At 39.4% G+C, this 22,365-nt stretch overlaps 1 protein-coding gene across 1 annotated transcript; it reads right to left on the reverse strand.

Moving 5' to 3' along the window:
- Positions 1 to 15,885: 15,885 nt before the first annotated feature.
- Polr2B (RNA polymerase II subunit RpII140) lies at positions 15,886 to 20,049 on the reverse strand. The gene is made up of 4 exons (XM_073960783.1): positions 19,857 to 20,049; positions 19,485 to 19,708; positions 18,501 to 19,422; positions 15,886 to 18,437 (listed from the first exon to the last, which is right to left on the reverse strand). The coding sequence occupies exons 1-4, from the start codon at positions 19,876 to 19,878 to the stop codon at positions 16,075 to 16,077; spliced, it is 3,531 nt and encodes a 1,176-aa protein (XP_073816884.1). The 5' UTR covers positions 19,879 to 20,049; the 3' UTR covers positions 15,886 to 16,074.
- Positions 20,050 to 22,365: the final 2,316 nt, after the last annotated feature.

The raw sequence follows: 22,365 nt of genomic DNA on the forward strand, positions 1-22,365 counted from the left end.
TCTTAAGGTTCTTCAGAAAATGTGCAGAGATTCTTAAAAAAAAGTTTTAGAAAATCGGTACAATATCTAGAAAAATATTAGAGAAGTCGACAGATATCTAAAAAATAGTCAGAAAATTTCGGAAAAAAATCGGAAATCAGAGCCCTCGGAAAAAATTGTTAGCTGGGAAGTCATTTGTCAAAGTCATTTGTCAAAGTTGTCAATGAAAAAGTGAGAATTGAAAAATTGAGAAAGTTAAACGTCATTTTTTAACGTCATTTTGAATTGTTTGTTTGAATAAAAAAAATTGCATTGCCAAAGCTGTAAAAAAAGAAAATTGCATTGCCAAAGCTGTATAAAAAGAAAAAGAAAAAACATAAAAAAGTGTCGGGAGTATTTTATGTATGTATTTAGAAAGAAAACATAACATGAATTACAACAATAACAGTGTAATAAATAATGCAATAAGTGCTATGCACAATATTTTCCAAAGCCAAACGGCAGCGTTGGCAAATTTGTTAAATAATGTCATAACCTCATTGCCCCCAGCACCAACAGCAACAACATCATTTGTGCCGCCCCCAGAAACAACAGCAACAACATCATTTGTGCCGCCCCCAGAAACAACAGCAACAACATCATTTGTGCCGCCCCCAGCACCAACATCATTTGTGCCGCCCCCAGCACCAACAGCAACAACAATGAGTGAAAGTGAAAAAAATTAAAAGGACTACTGTGAAAACTTAGCAAATTCTCTCAAAAATGTGTAATGTGTCTGTTCCGCGTCACTGGGATTCAATTGATGTTCTAATACGTAGAGGTAAGTGTTTTTTATGACAAATTATCACCCAATATTGATGGAGCAAGTTTTGCAACTTTTTTGTTCAAGCAGTCAGAAAGACTGAGTTTGAAGTTCAAAACTGCGATCGTGATCGAGTCGTAAACCCGATACACGTACAGTTAGTCAACTATATTATTGCAAATGATGAATTTTTAAAAATTTAGATATTTAATTAGGAATTACTACAAGAAATTCTTTCAATAATGTTGTTCTTTTTGTAAATACCTGTTGATTTACTTGTTAATGACAACATCAAGCCAATAAATGCAGAAATCGGTCGAAAATAAGAAAAACAACGGGCAAAATGGATGGGTACCTGGTTTTTGTGGTGTCAACTAAATAATTGCAAAATGAATGAACATGCATTAAAATAGTGGGATTTTCCCCGCGATTTTTTCCAATTAACCCTTTCGGTGCTTCTTTTTTGTTTTTGATCTGAAAAATATATTTTTCCAATTTTATATATACTTAAGCCCACTATATGAATAATCAAAACTAACTTTTTAACATTTTGTTTGGAAAGGTGGTTTGTGGAAACTATGCCATATGGCATAGAATGTATTTAAAGGAAAAAAAAAAACAAAACTAAAATATTCAAGTTTTTAATTAAATTTCATCTTATAGAAAACCAGGAGGCCTTATAGAAGAGGAAGAGGTCTTCTTATAGAAGAGCAGGACGTCTTCTCATAAAAGAGCAGAAGGTCCTCTCATAGAAGGGCAGGATGTCTTCTGCTGGAAGAGCAAAAGGTCGTCTCATAGAAAGACAGGATGTTTTCACATAGAAGAGCAGGACGTTTGCATATAGAAGGGCAGGAGGTCTTCACATAAAAGAGCAGGAGGTCATCTTATAGTAGATCAAGAGGTCTCCCTATAGAAGAGCAGGAGGTCCTCTCCTTGAAGAGCAGGAGGTTCTCTTCTTGAAGAGCAGGACGTATTTTCATAGAAGAGCAGGACGTTTGCATATAGAAGGGCAGGACGTCTTCTGATAGAAGAGCAGGACGTCTTTCCATATAAGAGCAGGACGTTTGCATATAGAATGGCAGGAGGTCTTCTTATAGAAGAGAAGGAGGACTTCTTGTACAAGAGCAGGAGGTCTGCTCATAGAAGAGCAGGGCGTCTTCTGGTAGAAGAGAAGGACGTTTGCATATAGAAGGGCTGGAGGTATTCTTATAGAAGAGAAGGAGGTCTTCTTATATAAGAGCAGGAGGTCTGCTCATAGAAGAGCAGGACGTCTTTTCATAGAAGTGCAGGACGTTTGCATATAGAAGGCGGGAGGTCTTCTTATACAAGAGCAGGAGGTCTGCTCATAGAAGAGCAGGACGTCTTCTGATAGAAGAGCAGGACGTCTTTTCATATAAGAGCAGTACGTTTGCATATAGAAGGGCAGGAGATATTCTTATAGAAGAGAAGGAGGTCTTCTTATATAAGAGCAGGAGGTCTGCTCATAGAAGAGCAGGACGTCTTCTCAGACCTTCTTATAAAAAACCAGATGGTCTTCTCATAGAAGAGCAGGGGCCCTTCTTATAGAAAAGCATAAGATCTTCTCATTGAAGACCAGGATGTCTACTTATAGAAGACATGAAGGTTTTTCATAGAATATCTGGAGGTCTACTATTAGAAGATTTGGAGGTCTTCACATAGAAGGTCTTCTTATAGAATATCTGGAGGTCTTCTTTTAGAACATTTAAAGCGTCTTATAGAAGACCTAGGGTCTTCTTATAGAAAACCTAGGGTCTTCTTATAGAAAAGCTAGGGTCTTCTTATAGAAAACCTAGGGTCTTCTTATGGAAGATTTGAGGCCTTCTTATAGAAAAACTGGAGGACTTCTTATAGAAGACCTGAATGTCTTCATATAGCAGATCTTAAGGACTTCTTATAGAACACCTAAATGTCATCCTATATAATATCTGGAGGAGTTATTTTAGAAAATCTGCTAGAATTGTTATACATCATCTGGAGGTTTTCCTATGGTGGATCTGGAGGTTTCCTTATAGAAGACCTGGAAGTCTTCGTATAGAAGACCTGGAGGTCTACTTATATAAGATCTGGAGGTCTTCCTTTAGAAGAACTGGAGGTGTATTTATACAAGATCTGGAGGTCTTCTTTTAGAAGATCTAGGGGTTTTACAATAGAAGATCTGGGAGTCAAACAAAGTGAAACATATCCGTTGGGAAAAATCTATGCCATATGGCATAGTATGAAATATAAAAAATCTGGCAGCTCCATTGAACTATATTTCGGATCTTTTTTTCGTTTTAATTATTAAGGCAATGATTATCTACTAAATTAAATACCAGTTTACTCTCAACACCTGTTGTGAACGGACATATTTTTACTCAGCGCACGCAGTTACATTTTTCTCTTTACAACAACGATTTTTTACGAACATTTTCTTACGTGTAAAGTGCTACAGTGATAATAATCAGGCCATCGCTATCATGGCATCCACCTCAGGAGGAAATTACTATGGGATCTTAGATCCCGATGGGGGTAACCAATCCCCCAAACGGAAAAAACAAAAGACTACACCTTTAGTTCTGGGAAGCTCTTTGAACTTCCCCAGCCTAACTCATCAAAAACCCAAAAATCAAGCTTGTCCAAAATATGTGGTAATGAAAAGCAAAAATACGGAGAAAACGCTAAAATCCTTCAACATCTTCCTGATATCAAAAGCAATACAAGGAATTTCTTCCGAACCCACTCTCAAAACAATATTCACCCGTGATGGAAATCTTCTTTTCTTAACAAAAAATGAAGCCCAGGCCAACCGCTTTATAAAAACCAAAAACCTTGCTGGCATCTGTCCTGTCGAGTGTTTTTATCATCCAACATTGAACATAGTTAAAGGTTTTGTATACTGCGATCTACTTACAGATCTTCCTACAGAAGAAATTGTTACTGGATTAAAATCTCAAGGTGTTGTTGACTGTCAGAAAGTTACTAGATTTAACGATGGTACTGTATACAACACTCCTTCACACATACTAAGTTTCAATTTGTATGAGATACCAAAAACAATTGAAATCGGGATTATTAATTGCATTGTAAAGGAGTACATACCAAACCCCATACAATGCAAAAACTGCTTCAAATTGGGACATACTAAAAAGTTTTGCAAAAATTCTCCGGCATGTGAAGTATGTGCTTCTTCTTTACATGACCCAACACCATGCACATATATCAAATGTATCAACTGCAGTCATGAACACAGAGCCACAAACAAAAATTGTCCAGAGATCCAACAAAGAAAAACGGTACTCAGGTACAAAATACATAACAAATGTTCTTTTAAAGAAGCATCTATTAATGCCCCAAAGCACACTCCAAATGAAATTCCAACTGAGAAACTCTCAGATGCCATTGAAGAGCGTAAAAAAAGATTAGCACTCAACAACAAATCAAACAACACAGAGAATATATCCAATGTCGGTCTAGCTACCAACACCAACACAACACCATCAATGTCAAAGCAAAATCAACAAAACACAAACACATCAAATGAGCAAAATAACTCAGAACCATCAAACTCAAATAAAACTCATCACACAACCATCACCAAAACAAACGACGATAATCTCAACACAAAACAAATAGACAGAGAAGAACTACTCAAAAGTTTCAAATCAAAAATTGAAAGCTTAAACAACAAAAACAAGACAAACCAAGTATCTGAATATACAGATGTATCTCAAACATCATCCTCAAGCGAATCAAATGTATATACTGGCACGCCAGCCAAAATAACGGAAAGAAGATCCGAAATCGACGATCTTCAAGATATTCAAATGAATGAATAATGTTTTTATTTAAAACATTATTTCCTTTTTTCTTTATCTCAATGACTAATTTCAAGATAATACAGTGGAACATCAAAGGGTTAATAAATAATTACGTTGATCTACAAATGTTAATCCAAGATCATCACCCGCATTTCATCTCACTACAGGAAACACACGTTCCTTTTCAATCCCAAGCCATAGCACCAAACGCCTTTACTGCTTACTCCATCAACCACCCCTCAAATATAGCGGCAAAAAATGGCTTAGCTGTTTTTATCAAGAAACATATACCTCACAAAAGGATTTACAATTCCTCTAAACTCCTAAACATTGTTATGGAAATAACACTAAATATCAAAATAACAGTTATATCGCTGTATATACATCCTAATGAGTCATTTACTGTCAACGACATTTCATCACTTTTTGAAAACATCCAATCTCCAGTTTTGTTAATTGGAGACGTCAACTGCTGGAATATACTATGGGGTTCCCAAACAAATAATTCTAGAGGAGTACTTCTGGAACAGGCTTTGAATATGCACAATATGTGTATTTTAAATGATGGCAAAGCTACCCATCTATCCACCTTAAACACATTTACGAACATTGATATTGCGTGCTGCTCCACTGCCCTCTTACCAATTACATCGTCGGAGACAATAAATAATCTATATAGCAGCGACCATTTCCCTATTGCAACAACAATTAGCACCAATTCTTCTTGGACATCTGTAAAACGTATGCCAAGATTCAATTTTAAAAATGCAAAATGGCCACTCTACAGTTCTGCCGTAGATTCAGATTTAGTCGGCAAATCACTCAACAGTAATCCTAATAAAATAAACGCTACAATAACTAAAGCAATACGATCTGCGGCAAACAAGTATGTACCAATAAAAAAGGATTACAAGAAACATTACGTCCCCTGGTGGAACAAAGATCTAAATATCTATCGTCAAAACAAAATAAAAACATATCGGATTTTCCGTAGAAGTCCAACAGTCAGCAACCGAATTATTTACAAAAAATCAAACGCAAAGTTCAGGTATGAATGTAAGCAAGCAAAAGTAAAATGTTTCATACAGTTCACAAACACAATCAGTAGAGATTCTCCCTTGTCTGATATTTGGAATAAAGTAAATAGAATTTCCAACCGGAATACATCGCACACTTTCACTGCCATGGAAGACAATAATGCCATTTTTACTAATCCTACCGATATTGCAAACCTTTTCGGTCAAAAATGGTCCGCAGAATCTTCGGACAACAATTTCACCACAGAATTTTACAACGCAAAAAACGCCATCGCAAACAAATTCTTTAATCCTGCAACCAATAAATACTCGTCCTTTATGGAGCATGAGATAACCATTTCGGAACTAAATCTAGCTTTAAAAAAAGTTAAAGGTAACACACCCGGGCATGACCGCATCTCTTATGTGTTTTTACAAAACCTCTCCAGCGTGGGCAAAGATAAACTTCTGTCGTTATATAACGTAATCTTCGACACTGGTGTTATACCCTACTCATGGAAATCGGCCATAATTGTTCCCATTCCAAAACCAAATAAAAGTAAAACCAACTTCTCCGGATATAGGCCAATCTCATTACTGCCTTGCCTCTCAAAATTAATGGAACGAATAATTTCGAGCCGATTAGCATGGTTCTTAAAAACAAGAAAACTAGTTACATCTAACCAAGTAGCATTCAAAGCCAATCAGGGTTGCTCCGATGCCCTTCTCCATATAGATTTCTTTGCCACCAAAGCTATCTCCACAAAAAATCACATATCTATACTGGCTATTGACTTCGAAAAAGCATTTGACCATATTGGTATCCACGTCATCATTGACTCGTTAATATCTTGGGGTTGCGGCTCTAAAATTTTAAATTATATCAAATCTTTTCTCTCTGGAAGAACTTTTAGAGTAAAAATAAATAATTTTTTCTCTAAAAGTTTCAATTTGCAAAATGGTATACCCCAAGGATCGCCGTTGTCAGTAACCCTTTTCCAAATTGCTTTCAACCACATCAGCGCTATAATGAACAAATACAATAAAATCTACCATTGCATGTACGCGGATGATGTTTACATTTTAAGTATTCAAAAAGACAACAACCAGACCAATGCAGCATTCTCCAAAATAATTCGTGAGTTATTAAACTGGTCCAAAACATCTGGATCAAAAATATCCTCATCGAAATCCTCAATACTTCATATATGCAGAAAGCAGAGATGCCAACCCAACGATTTCTCAGTTGAGGACATTACTTTTCCATATGTCAATGATTTAAAAATTCTGGGCATAACATTTACGAAGAATTACAGATGGAAAACCCATATTTTAAAACTAAAAAAGGAGTTAATTCCCAGAGCAAACATCATCAAATATTTGTCGAGCAGATGCTACGCACATATCAACACACTTACGTATCTAGTGGAAACACTAGTACTAAGTAAAATTGATTATGGACTTTACATGTATGGCAACAGCCCAAAGTCTTCGCTAAAATTCATAAAATCTGTATACCACGACTGCCTAAGATCAAGTTTATATGCTTACCGTACAACACCAATTAAAATATTGCTAGCTGAATCGGGGTTGCCATCACTAGAGGAAAGATTTAATGAGAGTAAAAACAGACTATTGCCCAAAATTATGTCTATAAACTCATCTATAATATATGAAGACGTCAGTAAGGCAATTTCATCAAAACGTGTACCTAAAATGCCATCTATTATATATGAATGTATCCACAACAATATCATTGATTTTAAAAATAAGGTGACGAGTTACTCTTCAAAATACCCCTTTTGGATGTTCCCCAAAAATTCATGTGATATATCTTTATCATTTTTCAAAAAGGATAACACGCCCAACGAGATGTACGTGTCACATTTCCAGCAAATTATAGCACAGCACGCCGATTGGTCAACACTTTTTACTGATGCTTCAAAAAATGACTTTACAACCGCTTATGCAGTTGTAAATAAAGCTGGCAACATACTTGCTTCTAAAATTACATCCAACTACTGCTCTATTTTTACCGCCGAAGTAGCAGGAATTTTACAAGCTATCACTATAGCAAAACAATCCAAAGGAAAAACTATAATTCTAACTGACAGTCTATCTGCGATAAAATCAATATTGAACATATCAAACACCAAATGGGCTGGCATCAACAAAATAAGGGACCTACTTACATCACATAGCAATAAAATAAAGATAGCGTGGATTCCCGGACATGTTGGTTTATCTGGTAATGTGCATGCTGACGCGGCTGCGAAGTTAGCTTGCAACTCTCCATTGTTCTTTGATAATATTATCGAAAGTCCTGATCTCAAAGCAAACATCTTAGCCCATCTTCATGAACAACACACTGCTAACATGAACAGTTTTAAACATCACCACTATAGTGATGTTAACCCACAAAACCAAGCAGCTGTATATCCTACGAACATTGAGAAAAAGAAAATTAAGATATTTTCCCGTTTACGCATGGGACATACAATCCTAACACATCAACACCTAACTAATAAGAATATGGATAATAAATGTCCCAAATGTGGAGCTGTTGTAGACGTCAAACATATACTTCAATCTTGCAGCATCCTATCTCAACAACAACGCACTCTTCTGCAAAGCAGAGGATTTGATTTAATCAAAACTATCAATATTCAAAATATAAATTCAATATTTATGTACATAAAACGAAACAATATTATTATCTAAATATCCAAAAAAAAAAAAAAAAAAAACAATGTAAAAAATTAATTTTAAACCAGCATGAGCTGATGGCCTTTGTAGCTAATGCTCTTGTACTCCTTTTGTAATTATCCTTATATTAACTATAAGTATAATTCTAAATAAATAAATAAATAAATAAATTAAATACAAAAAGTTAACAAAAAAATATTTTTGTTAATAAAATATATAAAATTATAAGATGGTATTTTCATGCAAATTTTAAATCGAACGAGGAGCGCTTGCTCTTTGAGACATAACAATGTATAGGGTCCACCAATCAAAAATTTTTGTCGAATTATTTTTAGATAACACTTCAGGGAAAAATACAAAATTATTAAAAAAAGAGTGCCCATAAGTATTTTGCCTTAAAACGGGCTTCAAAAACTGGTTATGCCATATGGCATAGAATCCCCGAAAGGGTTAAGGAATTTTATGACTTTTATGGTATGTGAACATGTAGATCCATAATTTTTGATCATAAATTAATTTTTGTGTGTGTAACATAGACAGTATATTCAGAAAAAGAGAAAGTCAGGTAAACGGTTTGAAAATAGGCTACATTTGGTCTATTCCAATTATAATAATGGTTAATCCGAAAGAGAAATCTTTAAAGTCACCTCTCGTAACCTGAGAAGTGTATACAACATCATTTACCGCACCGAGAAAGAAGCCAGCCTCAAACTGAAGGCGTTACATGGCAGACCCTATATTGTAACCACACGAATTGACAGGAGAATTATTAAAGAAAGTGACGAAAGAACCCAAAGCAGCACCAGAAAAATGATTATTTTTAATAAAAATGATTTTGGAGTAAGTGTGTCACATGGAAAAGCCAGAAAAGTGCTACATAATAGCAAGCACTCATCACGAGTGACTAGGTAAAAACCATTGCCCTCCCAGCACAATATATAGAAACTATTCGGACTTGTTACAGACAACTTTTCACGCCAACTTTAGTATCGGCATGTCGTTATATTTTCTGATGAGACTAAAATTATGCTGTACTATCACGATGGGTCTCAAAAAGTGTTGCGAAAACCCCTTACAGCCATGGAAAACAAAAATTTAATACATACCGTAAAGTTCGGAAAACTGTCATTTATGGTATAGGTTGTATACCAAGCAGTGACGTTGGTAACATCCAGATTTTGGAGGAAACAATGACAGAGGAAGTATATTTAGATGTTTCAAAACATGATTTAACCAAAAGCGTCAAGAAATTTAGGCCTGTTGGCCCTGAAAATTCAAAAAAATTGCAATATGAGTACTACAAAGACAACGCCCCTAAGCATTAATCTAATTTATGTAGCACTTGGTTGTTATACAAGTGTACCAAAGTCATTTACACCCCGTTCCAATGTCTAGATATTAACCCCATCGACAATTCATGGGTACACCTGAAGGAAAAAGTCGGGAATAGGCCGCCCACTAACCTGGAGGACTAAATAAAATGCAATAAAGAAGAATGCCAAAAAATACCATTGGAATATGACATTACGAAACTTATTTGTTAAATTCAGATACGTTTACAAGCTGGTTTTGATGCCAAGGTGGGCATACGAAATATTAGAACCAACTTTTCGAAAAATACCGTAAAAGACTGAAAAGTTGTGAATTTTGCAATTCTTTAGTTGACAGTGCAAATAATGAGTTGTTTTCATTTTTGTTAATTTTAAGAAAATGTTTAGTGACATTTAGTTACTTTTTTATCTTATTATATTAATAAACATCTGTAACAAAAATATTAAAAATGATATTTATTTATACCATTAAAATGATGTTTTAATTCCAATTTTGCAATAATTTTGGTTTTGCAATAATTAAGTTGACTAACTGTATTTGTGTATATCTTACCTCAGATAGTCCTTGTTGTACAGATCAAAAGAAGGTATAAGTTGTGTTTAGGACACGGTCCCGGATTAAGTTAATATATATACCACAGATGCGGTCCTGAGTACAACGATATACATTTTGTCTTGCACAAGTCCATACTTCCCGAGATATGAGCCTCTGAGGTTCCAAAAATTCCCTTGTTAAAGTAAGAAAAACATTTCAATTAAAAAAATGTTGTTCCCGTGCCCTAGATTGGCTCCTGTCCATATGAGAAAGTCTTAAATAGCCGGCCGGAGGCCGGCCACTTAGAAAAAACTATACAATATAAAAAAATAATTTTCGGGACCGGGGGGCTTTACCTTTGAATGAGAAATGTCTTTGGTAATTGTGGAACTTTGAAGGCCCATAACTCGGGAAGTATGGACTTGTGCAAGACAAAATTTATATCGTTATATTCAGGAACCCAAGGGCTATATGTGGTATATATATATCATCAAAATCCGGGACCGGGCCCTAAACTCAACTTGTTCCCAAAAGAATCTTCAATCGAGATTATCTGGCGTGGCTAGCAATTCCATAAAAATGTCATATACATACATATCTGACTAGAAAAATGAGCTTTTGGTAGGATTAAAATGGGTCGTTCAGTGATAAGGACAACACTTATCTTCATGTTTGTTTTGTTAGGATGGCTCAGATCAGGCGTGGAGTTTAATAGTGCTTCACTCTCTTTGAAATTATTTATACCAAGATTCACTGTCTATATTTTTCCGTGGTCTTAGGGCGCAGTTCAGCGGACTGAATGACAAGCAACACACTACTATGACTAAGAATAACCTGCTCTATTGGAGTTAAAATTCCATCGACAATCTTTTTTAGTCCATCATTATTCGACGGGGATGTTTTCGTATCCGGTGGCTATAACCGAACGCAAACTAAGAAGTGGCTGTTTTCAGGGCGGCATGCCAGCAGTTTTGAATATATTCCATCACGTTGCACTTATATTCGCGGACCATACTGGGGTCACATAGTTTGCCACAAGTACTGCCGGCTAGGGAGAGGACCTTGGTCCTACATCTAAGCTTGTCGCAGATAGCTGTGGTACTCGCGGACGACATACATACTGTCGAATCTGACACCTAGAATTTAGGGCAAGTGACATCTAACTCTGTTCCACACCTGTGTCAATGTGGTGAACAGAGTGGCCACAGATATTGTGGCGGATATTTGCATATTCCTAACGTGGAAAGGTGGTAAGATCAGTCAAATACGAATTCAGCCTTTCACAAATGACATCAGGGAACGTCAAGTATCAAGATCGTACCATAATCCGCATACGTAACGATCGTCAATGCAGTCTGGAGGGGGCGGAATACAAAAGAGGTAGAGGTTATATAGTTCCGCAGATATCACCCCACCTTGGGGAACTCCCTGTTTCATTCTAAGGGGCTTGGACTTCATTTCCACACATATATAATTGATTATCCTACGTTTCAAACTTGGCTGGAGGGTTGTCTGGTTGATATCCTCGAACAGCGTGGTGTGCTTTACAGTATCAAAAGCTTTTGATAAGTCAAGCGCCATGATCACAGTTCTATCACACACCTTGCTCTGGTTGAGTCCTCGGCTAATATGTGTGATGATGGCGTGCAGCGCTGTTGTCGTGGTGTACTGCTTACGGATCCCATGCTGATGATCGACAACTGGATAGCTATTTCTAACGATGGGGAGGACTAAAACCTCAAAGGTCTTTGCCACGAGCGACAAAAGCGAAACCAGTCTGTACGACTCACCTTTGCTGGCATCCTTGCCCGAATTTAGTTGCGGAACCACCCTGCCAATTTTCCAGACTTCGGGAACAATGAGTGTGGCTAGCGACAGGTTGAAAACTTTAGAGAGATACTCCACTCCCGACTCATCCAGCTGTTTCAGCATTACTATGGCGATTCCTTTAGGGGCCAACGCTTTGGATGACTTACTGATGCCATTCGCAACATCATCCATTGAAATTGTGGTGGTTTATCCTTGGCAGGAAGAGATCTGATGCATGTAGTACTCTTCTCTTCGTCCTGCCACTCTCGGGTGGGTGTGCTCGACAAACTGCCCACTGAACTTACGTGGGCACCTCTTCGGATCAGTGAACGTGACTTCGCCAAACGTGACTGAGGACATATCTTCCTTCTTTCCAAGGTTAGAGAGTGACTTAACCGTTGCCCACAATTCACCTATACCGGCTCCAATGTTGCAACTCTTCAGATGATTTAACCACTTGTACCGCTTATGCTCGCCGACCAGCCTGTTAACTTCCAGTGTCAGCTCCCTGACTCTGGGGTCATTGGGGTTGGTTGGGCGAAGCTCATCACGCTCATTTGCTAATCCCGTCGCCTCTGCTGGGAAGTTTGGTCTTACTTTGGGTATTCGACCAGCAGGGATATTGCGAGCGGCTGCAGCAGTGATGATGTCTCGGAACGTCCTTTCCGCTAGCCAAACATCAGAAGGATTGGGGAGTTCTCTGAAGCGGTGATTGTTGAACTCTCAGAAACCCGGTCAACCAGCTTTCTTATGATTGACGAATGTGCGGCGTTCAGAGTTAATGAAATCGGGTGGTCTGCTAATGGAGACAATTATGGGGAGATGGTCTGATCCAAGGGAAATGACGGGTTGCCAGGTAACGTCATTTGTCAGACCATGTGACACGATGGTTGTGTCTGGCGAGCTGTGACACTCTCCTCTAATTTTGGTAGGGGCGTTCTCATTTACCGTGCAAAACGTAGAGCTGTCAATCTGCTAAGAAAGCGCTGTACCTCTCTGGTCGTTTCCGAGGGCGGAATGCCACATCTCATGATGCGCGGCACGTAATCTGAGATACAGCTATTTCTCGGCGGGATGTATACGTTCAGCTACTCTATCTCGGCAGTTCCACATCTGACTGCTATCCACATACATTCCATGTACGAGTCATTAGAGACAGGCTCAAGCGAGATAGGTCTGTATTGGACAGACTGGTGCAATAGGAAAGCTAATCCCCCATCTCCACTTTTGGTGCGATTCTTCCTTAGCATGTTGTAACCATCGCAATGTTGTAAGCTACAGTTGTTGTTGTTGTTGTTGTTGTTGTAACAGGTTGTCTGCAACCAATTGATTTCCCCTGTTGATAAATAGAGATGTTAAATCATTCGTGTGTCATAAGTTGGTGTGGGTGTGGCATGCATGGGTTATTGTGTTGGGATGTGTAATGGGATATTGTGTTTGGATGAGTATGGGCTGAGAATTGATTGTGGAGGTATATTGTGTTATTGGGATATTGTGGGTTAGTTGTGTGTGTGTTGGTTGATTGATGTGTGTGATATGTGGGGATATATAAATATGGCTAATTGTCTATTGGTAGTTGTAGAAAACGGGCCACTTCCACCGGTCTTATCCAGAGATCCACGGGGCGCAAATCCGTGGGTTTATTCGGACAAGAGAATAAATGTGCGGTATTGTGCGGAGACTGTGAGCAACTTGGGCACTGGTCCAATGTGCCTGGAACTATTCTGGCACGGTAACAGTTCAATATGTTGCTATAACCAGATCTGAGCTGTGCCAAGATGGTTCTGGTTGATCTGGGAAGTTGTCTCTCGCTATCAGAGATTGCTGGTGGGTGTTGGTTAAGGACTTTGTTAGGGCTGTATCTGTTGACGGCCTCTTGGACCGCCCGAGTGTGCAGCTGTTTCAGACCTGCTGCTATTGACAATCTGTTGAGGTCTGATGGTATGACGTCTTGGATGTCCGGGCAGTAGCGCCTGATGTCCTTCCGGATGTGTCGTGGAGGAGGATCCTGCATCACTATGTGATGGTTGGGATGACTAGGCAGATGGCAGGCCAGGAGGAACTGTCTAGCAAGCAACACATTATGTTGCTGTACCGACAGTACCCTCGTCTCCTCATGTAGATGATCCACACTCGACATCAAAACACATCCGGTAGCAATCCGCAAAGCACTATTTTGAACTACCTGTAATTTACTCCACTGGGTGTCACTCATAAACGATGTCCAAACGGGGGCAGCATAGCTCAGAATTGAGCGACTGATTGCCTTGTATGTCGCTGTGAGCGTTTCTTTGTCTTTGCCCCAAGTGGTACCTGCCAGCGCTTTCAGGACCTTGTTTTTGGCTTGGACTTTTGTCTTTATGTATGCGGCGTGTCCTGTGAAGTTGAGTAAGTTGTCGAACACAACACCCAGGATCTTCGGGTGCTGGACGGTCGGTATTGTTCTTCCATCGACGCTTATGTCTAGTTCCATTCTTACTTCACGTGTCCATGATGTGAAAAGGGTAACTGTTGATTTCGACGGTGATATTGAGAGATGTCTACAGCTACAGTTGTTGTTGAGCTTGGTTTCTTGCACCGTAGCGACCTTGATATTCCTCCGACTCATGAAATCTACTATTTCCTCGATCTTACCTCGGAGTCCATTGCAATTAAATTGCAAAAAGGATGCATTTTCCGGGATTGGGACAACAACGGCTGGTGTTAAAGGCTGCATGTGCGGTTGTTGTCGAGGGGACTGCGGGGGAGTCTCATAATCAGACGGTGAGGGAGTTTCGTAATCCGATGACTCACTGGGGACTGTATTCACACAGCATGCAGCAACATAGTCCCTGCCGTACTCACTCACGTGGACAAGTCCAGAGCAACCCCTTGGATGCACCCACTCCTGACATCTATTGCATCTCACCGAAGGCTGGATGTGGGTGAAGATGCGGATGTGACAAACCGAGCACAAATATATTGGTCCAGGGTTTTTCTCCGTCCCGGCACGGACCAAAAGGATTCGGAGCAGGCATTCCGGGATATGCTGCTCGACAAACTGGGTCGGTGGCTCTCCATATCCAACATCGCTAGTTTATGGAGACGGCATAATCGTTTTGCTCTGCTGAATCGGCATGATATTCTTTTCCCGATGAAGATGGTCTTAAGGCGGCCCACATACATCATCAACTACTCAGATGTATAAGCCATAATCTGTCAACTTTAGGATTCTGGGTGTTGTGGAGTGTCACAAAGGTTGAAGTTAAACATAGATATCACTCGAGCTCTACCTTGTGGAACTCCTTGTTTTACTGAACGTAAGATCATGGGCCACTACGACTATTCTGTTACATTTCCGTTCGACTGATATGGGTGGATATGTTGTGTAATGATGCCGTAGTTTAGTGATGCTGTTTATTTCTGAATTCCATGTTGATATAAATGGCAAACTGTTTCTCATCATGGAGGAGTAGATGTGTCCGGAAACCATAGCAACTGGTGAATAGAATGAGGACATTCCTTCGATACTCAACTCCCGGCTTAACCACTTTCTTTGTCGTATGGTTTAGAAGCATGGGATGTTGTAGAGAAAATTTCTTCAAAAATCAAAAGAAATCCTCGTAGAAGGAGAATGTCGAACTAAACCCCGTAAACAGGGACATACGCAGGGAAGTTTTCAGATGATTTCATGTTTGTCAAAAGTTTTGTCCATCATAAGAAAATTGTCTCTCTAATTCTAAATTATTTCGTCCATCTTAAAGACGCGACCTAACGTGAGCTATGCGACCCTGCTTACCATGCAGACAATTTATTTTTATCGCATTCAAATTGTCACCTCTTTAATAAAGAAAAGCCTTTCACAGTGATAACTGTGATAACTATCAAAAAGATCAAAAATCAAATTAAATACTTATTTTAAAAAATTTTTATTAAACACAGTCATAAATTATGAAATACAAAGTCATCATCAATATTATTCTATAAATTATATTAATATAATTGATATTTGATATATTAAAATGCTCTATAATTAAGCATATGCCAACCAATCGACCCCATCTTCTATCATTTACGTAAAATTTGTTTTGCTTGCCTCTTAAACCACCATCAAACGTGGAGCAATATTCATAGACATTAGTTCCTGGAACAACAATTTAGCGGCATAGGGCAAACGTACTTGAGAGATTTGTGTTTTATTCTTGCAACCCTTGCATTCAAAGGTGTTGTTACGTAAATTAGCGATGGCAATTAAACCACAGAAATTGCACACATGAATACGATAAGGATCGGAGACTTCGAATAGACGTTCTCTCAAAAATTGAGCGGCACCATGAGATATCTGACAATCACGTTCCATCTCACCGAAACGCAGACCACCATCACGAGCTCTGCCTTCCATAGGTTGTCTCACCAAAATCTGTACGGGACCTCTGGCACGAGAGTGGATTTTGTCGTCCACCATGTGCTTAAGACGTTGATAGTAGGTGGGTCCCAAAAACACTTGAGCATTAATTTTACGACCTGTGTGACCATTGTACATAACTTCATTGCCACGCAAATGATAGCCGTACTCTTGCAGGAAGGTCGAAATCTTTTGTACGTTGACAGCATCGTTGAAGGGTGTTGCATCACCAATTTCACCCTTATTCGAACCCAATTTGCCTTGTAAACATTCAATTAAATGGCCAATTGTCATACGAGATGGAATGGCGTGAGGATTAATGATAATATCGGGTGCTAAACCTTCGCATGAAAATGGCATATCCTCTTGACGATATTGGATACCACAGGTACCCTTTTGACCGTGACGTGAGGCGAATTTATCACCAATTTGTGGAATACGTACTGATCTGACACGAATCTTACAAAACTTGTAGCCTTCACTGTTCAAGGTTAACATGACTTGATCCACGATACCAGTTTCAGAATTACGCAAGAATGTCGATGCATCTCGTTTGGTGAAACGTTTTGTTGTGCTGTCAAGTTCATCGTCATTTTCGGGTAGAGTCATAGTTTTGCCAATGACGACATCATCACCGGACACACGAATACCGGGAGCAATAATACCATCATCATCCAATTTGTCATAATGGGCATTACGCATACCCTGACAAGTTTGACGGTTGGGTTTTTCAAAGTTCTCTTCTTGGTCACCAATGCGTTTGTTTTCTGAATCTTTGTATGAACGGTAAAACACCGAACGGAAATATCCTCTTTCGACAGCTGAAGCATTCAAAATGACAGAATCTTCTTGGTTGTAACCGGTATAACAGAGAATGGCTACAATTGAATTAATGCCGGCTGGTAATTCTCTGAAACGCAAATATTCCATGGAACGTGTGGTAACCAGAGGTTTCATGGGATAGTACAATACGTGGGCCAGTGTGTCCATCCGAACATGGAAGTTGGTAATGTAAACACCCATAGCTTGTTTACCCATAGCACTTTGATAGGTGTTACGGGGTGATTGGTTGTGATCAGGGAAGGGTATAATAGAAGCACAAACACCCAATATCATGGCGGGATGAATTTCACAATGTGTGTATGTGGTACAATAGGCGTATTCTTTGTTTTGTTTTAAATCATATGGAGACATGGCAATCATGACAGTTTCCTCTTCTAGTGTGTCAATATATTCCACTACACCCGAGGCTACCAACACTTGCCAACTGTAGTTATTGTAATCACGTTCCTTTAACATTTCAACATGGGTCTTTTTCAGCAACAGGGCTCCATTTTCAACAATCAGCAATGGGCGACAGATGCGACCAGCATCAGTGTAAATACGAATTTCACGATCACGGATGTCACGAATCATAGACACTTCCGAAACAATAATATCCATCTGTCTGCGCAATTTACGTAAAGTGGCCATCAACTGTTCGGGGTCACGATGGATACCTACCCAACAACCATTGACAAATATCTTAGTTGCATCTGCAATGGCTGAAGGGGCAATTTCTTCCAAATTTTCCATAGACCATTCTTCCAAGAACTCCAAAATTGGTGATGGTTGTGAACCGACAGAAATATAGGCCATAAGTGCCAAATTCTTTACCAGACCTACAGCAGCTCCTTCAGGTGTTTCGGCAGGGCACAACATACCCCACAAAGTATTGTGCAACTGACGTGGCTTGGCCAATTTACCATCTCGACCAATGGGTGAATTAACACGACGTAAATGGGACAATGTTGAGGCGAATGTCAAACGGTTCAATACCTGAGATACACCAGCACGGGCCTGATGAGCTTTTTTCTGATCACCCCAGTTGCCTGTGGCCAATGAGTAACGCAAACCATCAGTGATGATATTTGTCTTGATGGCCAATTCCAAGTTGAAATCTTTTCCACGATCAATGAACTTCTGTGTGTACATGCGCACCTCTTTCAAGAGATTCTTAAAGAGGCCACGGAACAAGAAGGCCATAAGGGGACCAGCCAAATCCAAACGCTTATTACCTATAAGATAAATATAATTTTACATAAGTAATTTTTGCAAATGCATATTTTCGTGGTAATTACCGTAGTGATCCCGATCGTCCAATTCACGACGACCCAACGACGCCAGTAGCAGACGATGTACCATATAACCCAAAAAGTAAGCCTTTTTAGTTTCACAGAAATCCGAAACACCCACATGTGGCAACATTTCTTTTTGCAGAATTTCCTTAGCGTATTTGATACGTTTATCTTTGGTGACACCAGGACGTGCACCTCTGGTACCAATGAAATTCAAAGCAACATTTTGTTCTTGCACAACGAAAGCTTCATCCAACGAAGGTTTTACCATTTCCATCATTTCTGGATCATCAAAGTCATAGATAATGTGTTCCAAAATATCACGATCTGCCACAAAACCCAATGCACGAAAAACAATCATAATGGGAATTTCTTGTTTGATGTAGGGCAAAATGGCAATTATACGTTGACCAATTGCTGACTTTTTAATATTTTGTGAACCTCTGGCCATCATATTAACCCAGAGTGTGGATGTGGGACGTGAGCTGTGTTCCAAACATGAACGAATTTCAGCCTTATAGGCATATTTGCCATCTTTCATGCTGAAAACATATACAGTGTTGGTTGCCATTTTCTCTTGAGCGATCAGAACCTTTTCGGAACCGTTAATAATGAAGTAACCACCAGGATCCAATGGACATTCATTCAATTCTGTTAAATCACGATCTGTTAACTGAGATAACAAACAATATGTGGAACGTAACATAATGGGAATTTTGCCAATGAAAGTTTTTTGATGTTGTGTTTCGACAGGGGCTTGGCCCTCAACAATTTTCGATTTTGTAATATCAACATAGAGCGGAGCTGAATAGGTCAAATTACGCAAACGTGCTTCGTTAGGCATCATAGGACTGGGTGAACCATCTTTTTCCCAATGTGTGGGTTTTGATAAATAAATTTGTTCGAATTTCAAAAGGAAACGGGGCTGAAAATGTTTTCCGATTAACAAACATATTCCAATTTTACTGATTTGTATAAATAGCTTACCGGTGTCTCAATCTCTCCCGATGTATGCTGTGCTTCGGCCTGCAAGTCAATGGCCGGAGAGTCTTCGACAATGCGCTGTACGGACATCTGAATAAATTCATCAAAACTGTCCAATTGCTGTCTCACAAGACCCTTCTCATCGAAGTAGGCGTTGATGACAATCCAACAGGCTTCCTGCCACAATTCATGGGAAATTTCCTCGGCATTCTCCTCCTCGTACATTTCTAAAGTAATAAAATTGTGTTAAAAATTGTATCCAATTGTTGTTTTTGTATTTAAATGGGGGCTCCATCGCTACAAAGCGTTGTCTTCAGTCGCCATGTTTTATCATGAAAATATTTAACTCGAAAATTGTCATTTAATTTTACTTACGGTCTTCATTGTCGTACATCATCTTGAAGGATTTTTATTGGCAATCCTTTGTAGACCAAATAAATTAAAAAATTTGGTGTATTTTTCCAGTAATTAATGAAAATATTTTCAACAAAAATTTCACAAGAGAACAACACGCAAAAAACCACCAGCTCTCGTTGTGGCGGTTGTGTGCGAGAAGTGTTGACAGTTCGTGTTAGTGATGCCATATTGCCAAAATGGGAAAAATGGAATTAGCGCATGAAGTATCGTGTGTTCATGGGTTAACGTATAGCATCAGCTGGTGGAAATATCGGCTATCTTCGATAACGGAATGAAATAAAATTTAAACAAGTAAAAAGGAGTTTTAAAAATAAATAGCATTTATTAGGTGATAAAAGAAGTTTTGTAAGTTTGCGGCGTACGTTTTTAGTGGGATAGTTATTATAAATAGTGGGCCTAGTAATTCGCCTTACAGATCCAATCAACAAAGTCTAGACCAAGAAAAAAAAACAAATCTTTAGGCAGGGTTTTGGATCATTCGGGCTATTCCAGTGTAGTATGTAGAATAAAATAAGGTGTATTTGTTCAAATTATCAAGCAAACGAAAACACATTTTGTAGTTTTTTTATAGTTTTTGGTATATTTACGTTTTGCACGGTCAATGAGGACGCCTCTACCAGAATTAGCCGATAGTGTCACAGTTCGCCAGATGTAACATCAGCCGCTTCACTCCGAGGCCGTAGGGACGTTCGGAGACATTATCAGTGTTGCAGCAGCTCGTTATATACCTGCTGATCGAATGCTTGAAGTGAGACCAAATTTTCCAGAAGAGGAGAAGGGACCAGCAAATGATCGTGATAAGCTTCGCCGTGCCAACTCTAGTGATCCAAGAGCCAGGGAGCTGAAACTGAATGTTAACATGTTGGTCGGTAAGCATAAGCGAAAAAATTGGTTAAATCATCTGAAGCGTTGCAATACTGGAGCCGCGTTAAGAGGATTGGGGGCAACGGTTAAGCCACTATCCAACCCAGGAAAGAAGGAAGATAGGACTTCGGCCACGTTTATCGACGCTACGCTGACTGACCCGAAGAGGTACGAGTGACAGGGCGAAGAGTACTACCCCGCATTAGATCTCTTCCTGCCGAGAACGAACCAACCCAATTTGCAATGGATGATGTTGGGAATATCATCAGGAACGATAAATCATCCAAAGCGTCGAACCCTGATGAAATCTCCATGGTAATGCTGAAACAACTGTAGTCAGAAATAGCTATCCAGTTCCCTATCACTCCACACATATTACTCGAAGATTCAACCAAAGCAAGCCGTGTGATAGAACACTGATGGTGGCGCATGACTTATCAAAAGCCTTTGAAACTGTCAAGCACTCGACGCGGTTTGAGGACATTGAGCAAACATCCCGCCGCCCAAGGTTGAAACGTTGGATAATCAATTATATGTGTGTGGAACAAGAAGTCCAAGTCCTGCAGAGTGAAACAGGGAGTTGCCCAAGGTTGGGTGATATCTTCGAATGTGTTTAACCTCTTAATCTCCTGTATTTCACCTACTTCAAAGGGAATTGAGATCGGAGCGTATGCGGATGACTGTACAATCTTGGCATCAAGTACCTACCCTCAAGTTATTTGTGAAAGTTTGAACTCTTATTTGACTGATCTTAGCACCTTTTTCCACGAGAGGCATATATAAATATCCGCCACTAAATCTACGGCCATTAATTTTCACCACATCAACTGCAGAGGTGAGCACTGAGTTGAATGTCCTGGTCGATGTTAGCAGAATTCCGACCATTAATTACCCCAAGATTCTAGGGGTCACATTCGACAGCATGTTTACGGCGGATGACATGTCTGCGATACTCTGAGATGTAGTAACAATGTCCTCAAGTCCCTAGACGCCGGCACTTGGGGTGCAGGCAAAGAACCATAAAATGCTTTAGGTCGGCGCCAATGTGGTCCGAAAATATAAGTGTAACCCGATGGAATAAATATTCGAACCTGTCAGAATGCTGCCCTGAGAACTGCAACAGGAGTCCTCCTCAAGTCTTCCGCGGACCATCTACATAAGGATACAAAAATTCTTCCAGTACGGGGACATAATGACATGTTTTTATTGTAATATTCGCTCGGGAGTTACCGTGATAGCCATCCTAATCACCATATGGTGGATAGAATCCCATGATCATGATCTAGAAAGAGACGTCCAGCGTTACAAGAGATAACCTCTAGATCAACAAGCCTATCAATCCGGATTAAATAACATTCACACGCAAGCAGTCGCAGATGCCATAAACAACTATGGTGTGAATGTTGTCCTCGTAGAACATCCCCCATCTATCGCAGCTGAGGAGCATCAGCTGCTACGACAAACCAGAGTATTTTTGACTAAGCTACCCTCCGGATGGTGCAGCCGTCTGAATTACTATTATGCAAGGATAGATGACACCATGCACGACACACAGCACCTTTTCAACTACTCTGCCAAACCGACTCAACTAACTCCCGTAGAT

Source organism: Musca autumnalis, unplaced genomic scaffold (assembly GCF_047663935.1).
Source record: "Musca autumnalis isolate F117 unplaced genomic scaffold, ASM4766393v1 scaffold_1, whole genome shotgun sequence".
Classification (NCBI taxonomy): domain Eukaryota; kingdom Metazoa; phylum Arthropoda; class Insecta; order Diptera; family Muscidae; genus Musca; species Musca autumnalis.

Coding starts and splice junctions, on each gene's coding strand:
- Polr2B (XM_073960783.1), bottom strand. CDS start 19,878: ATGATGTACGACAATGAAGACC. Junction 19,423..19,484: donor CGGGAGAGATTGAGACACCG/GTAAGCTATTTA, acceptor AAACATTTTCAG/CCCCGTTTCCTTTTGAAATT. Junction 18,438..18,500: donor GGACGATCGGGATCACTACG/GTAATTACCACG, acceptor TTTATCTTATAG/GTAATAAGCGTTTGGATTTG.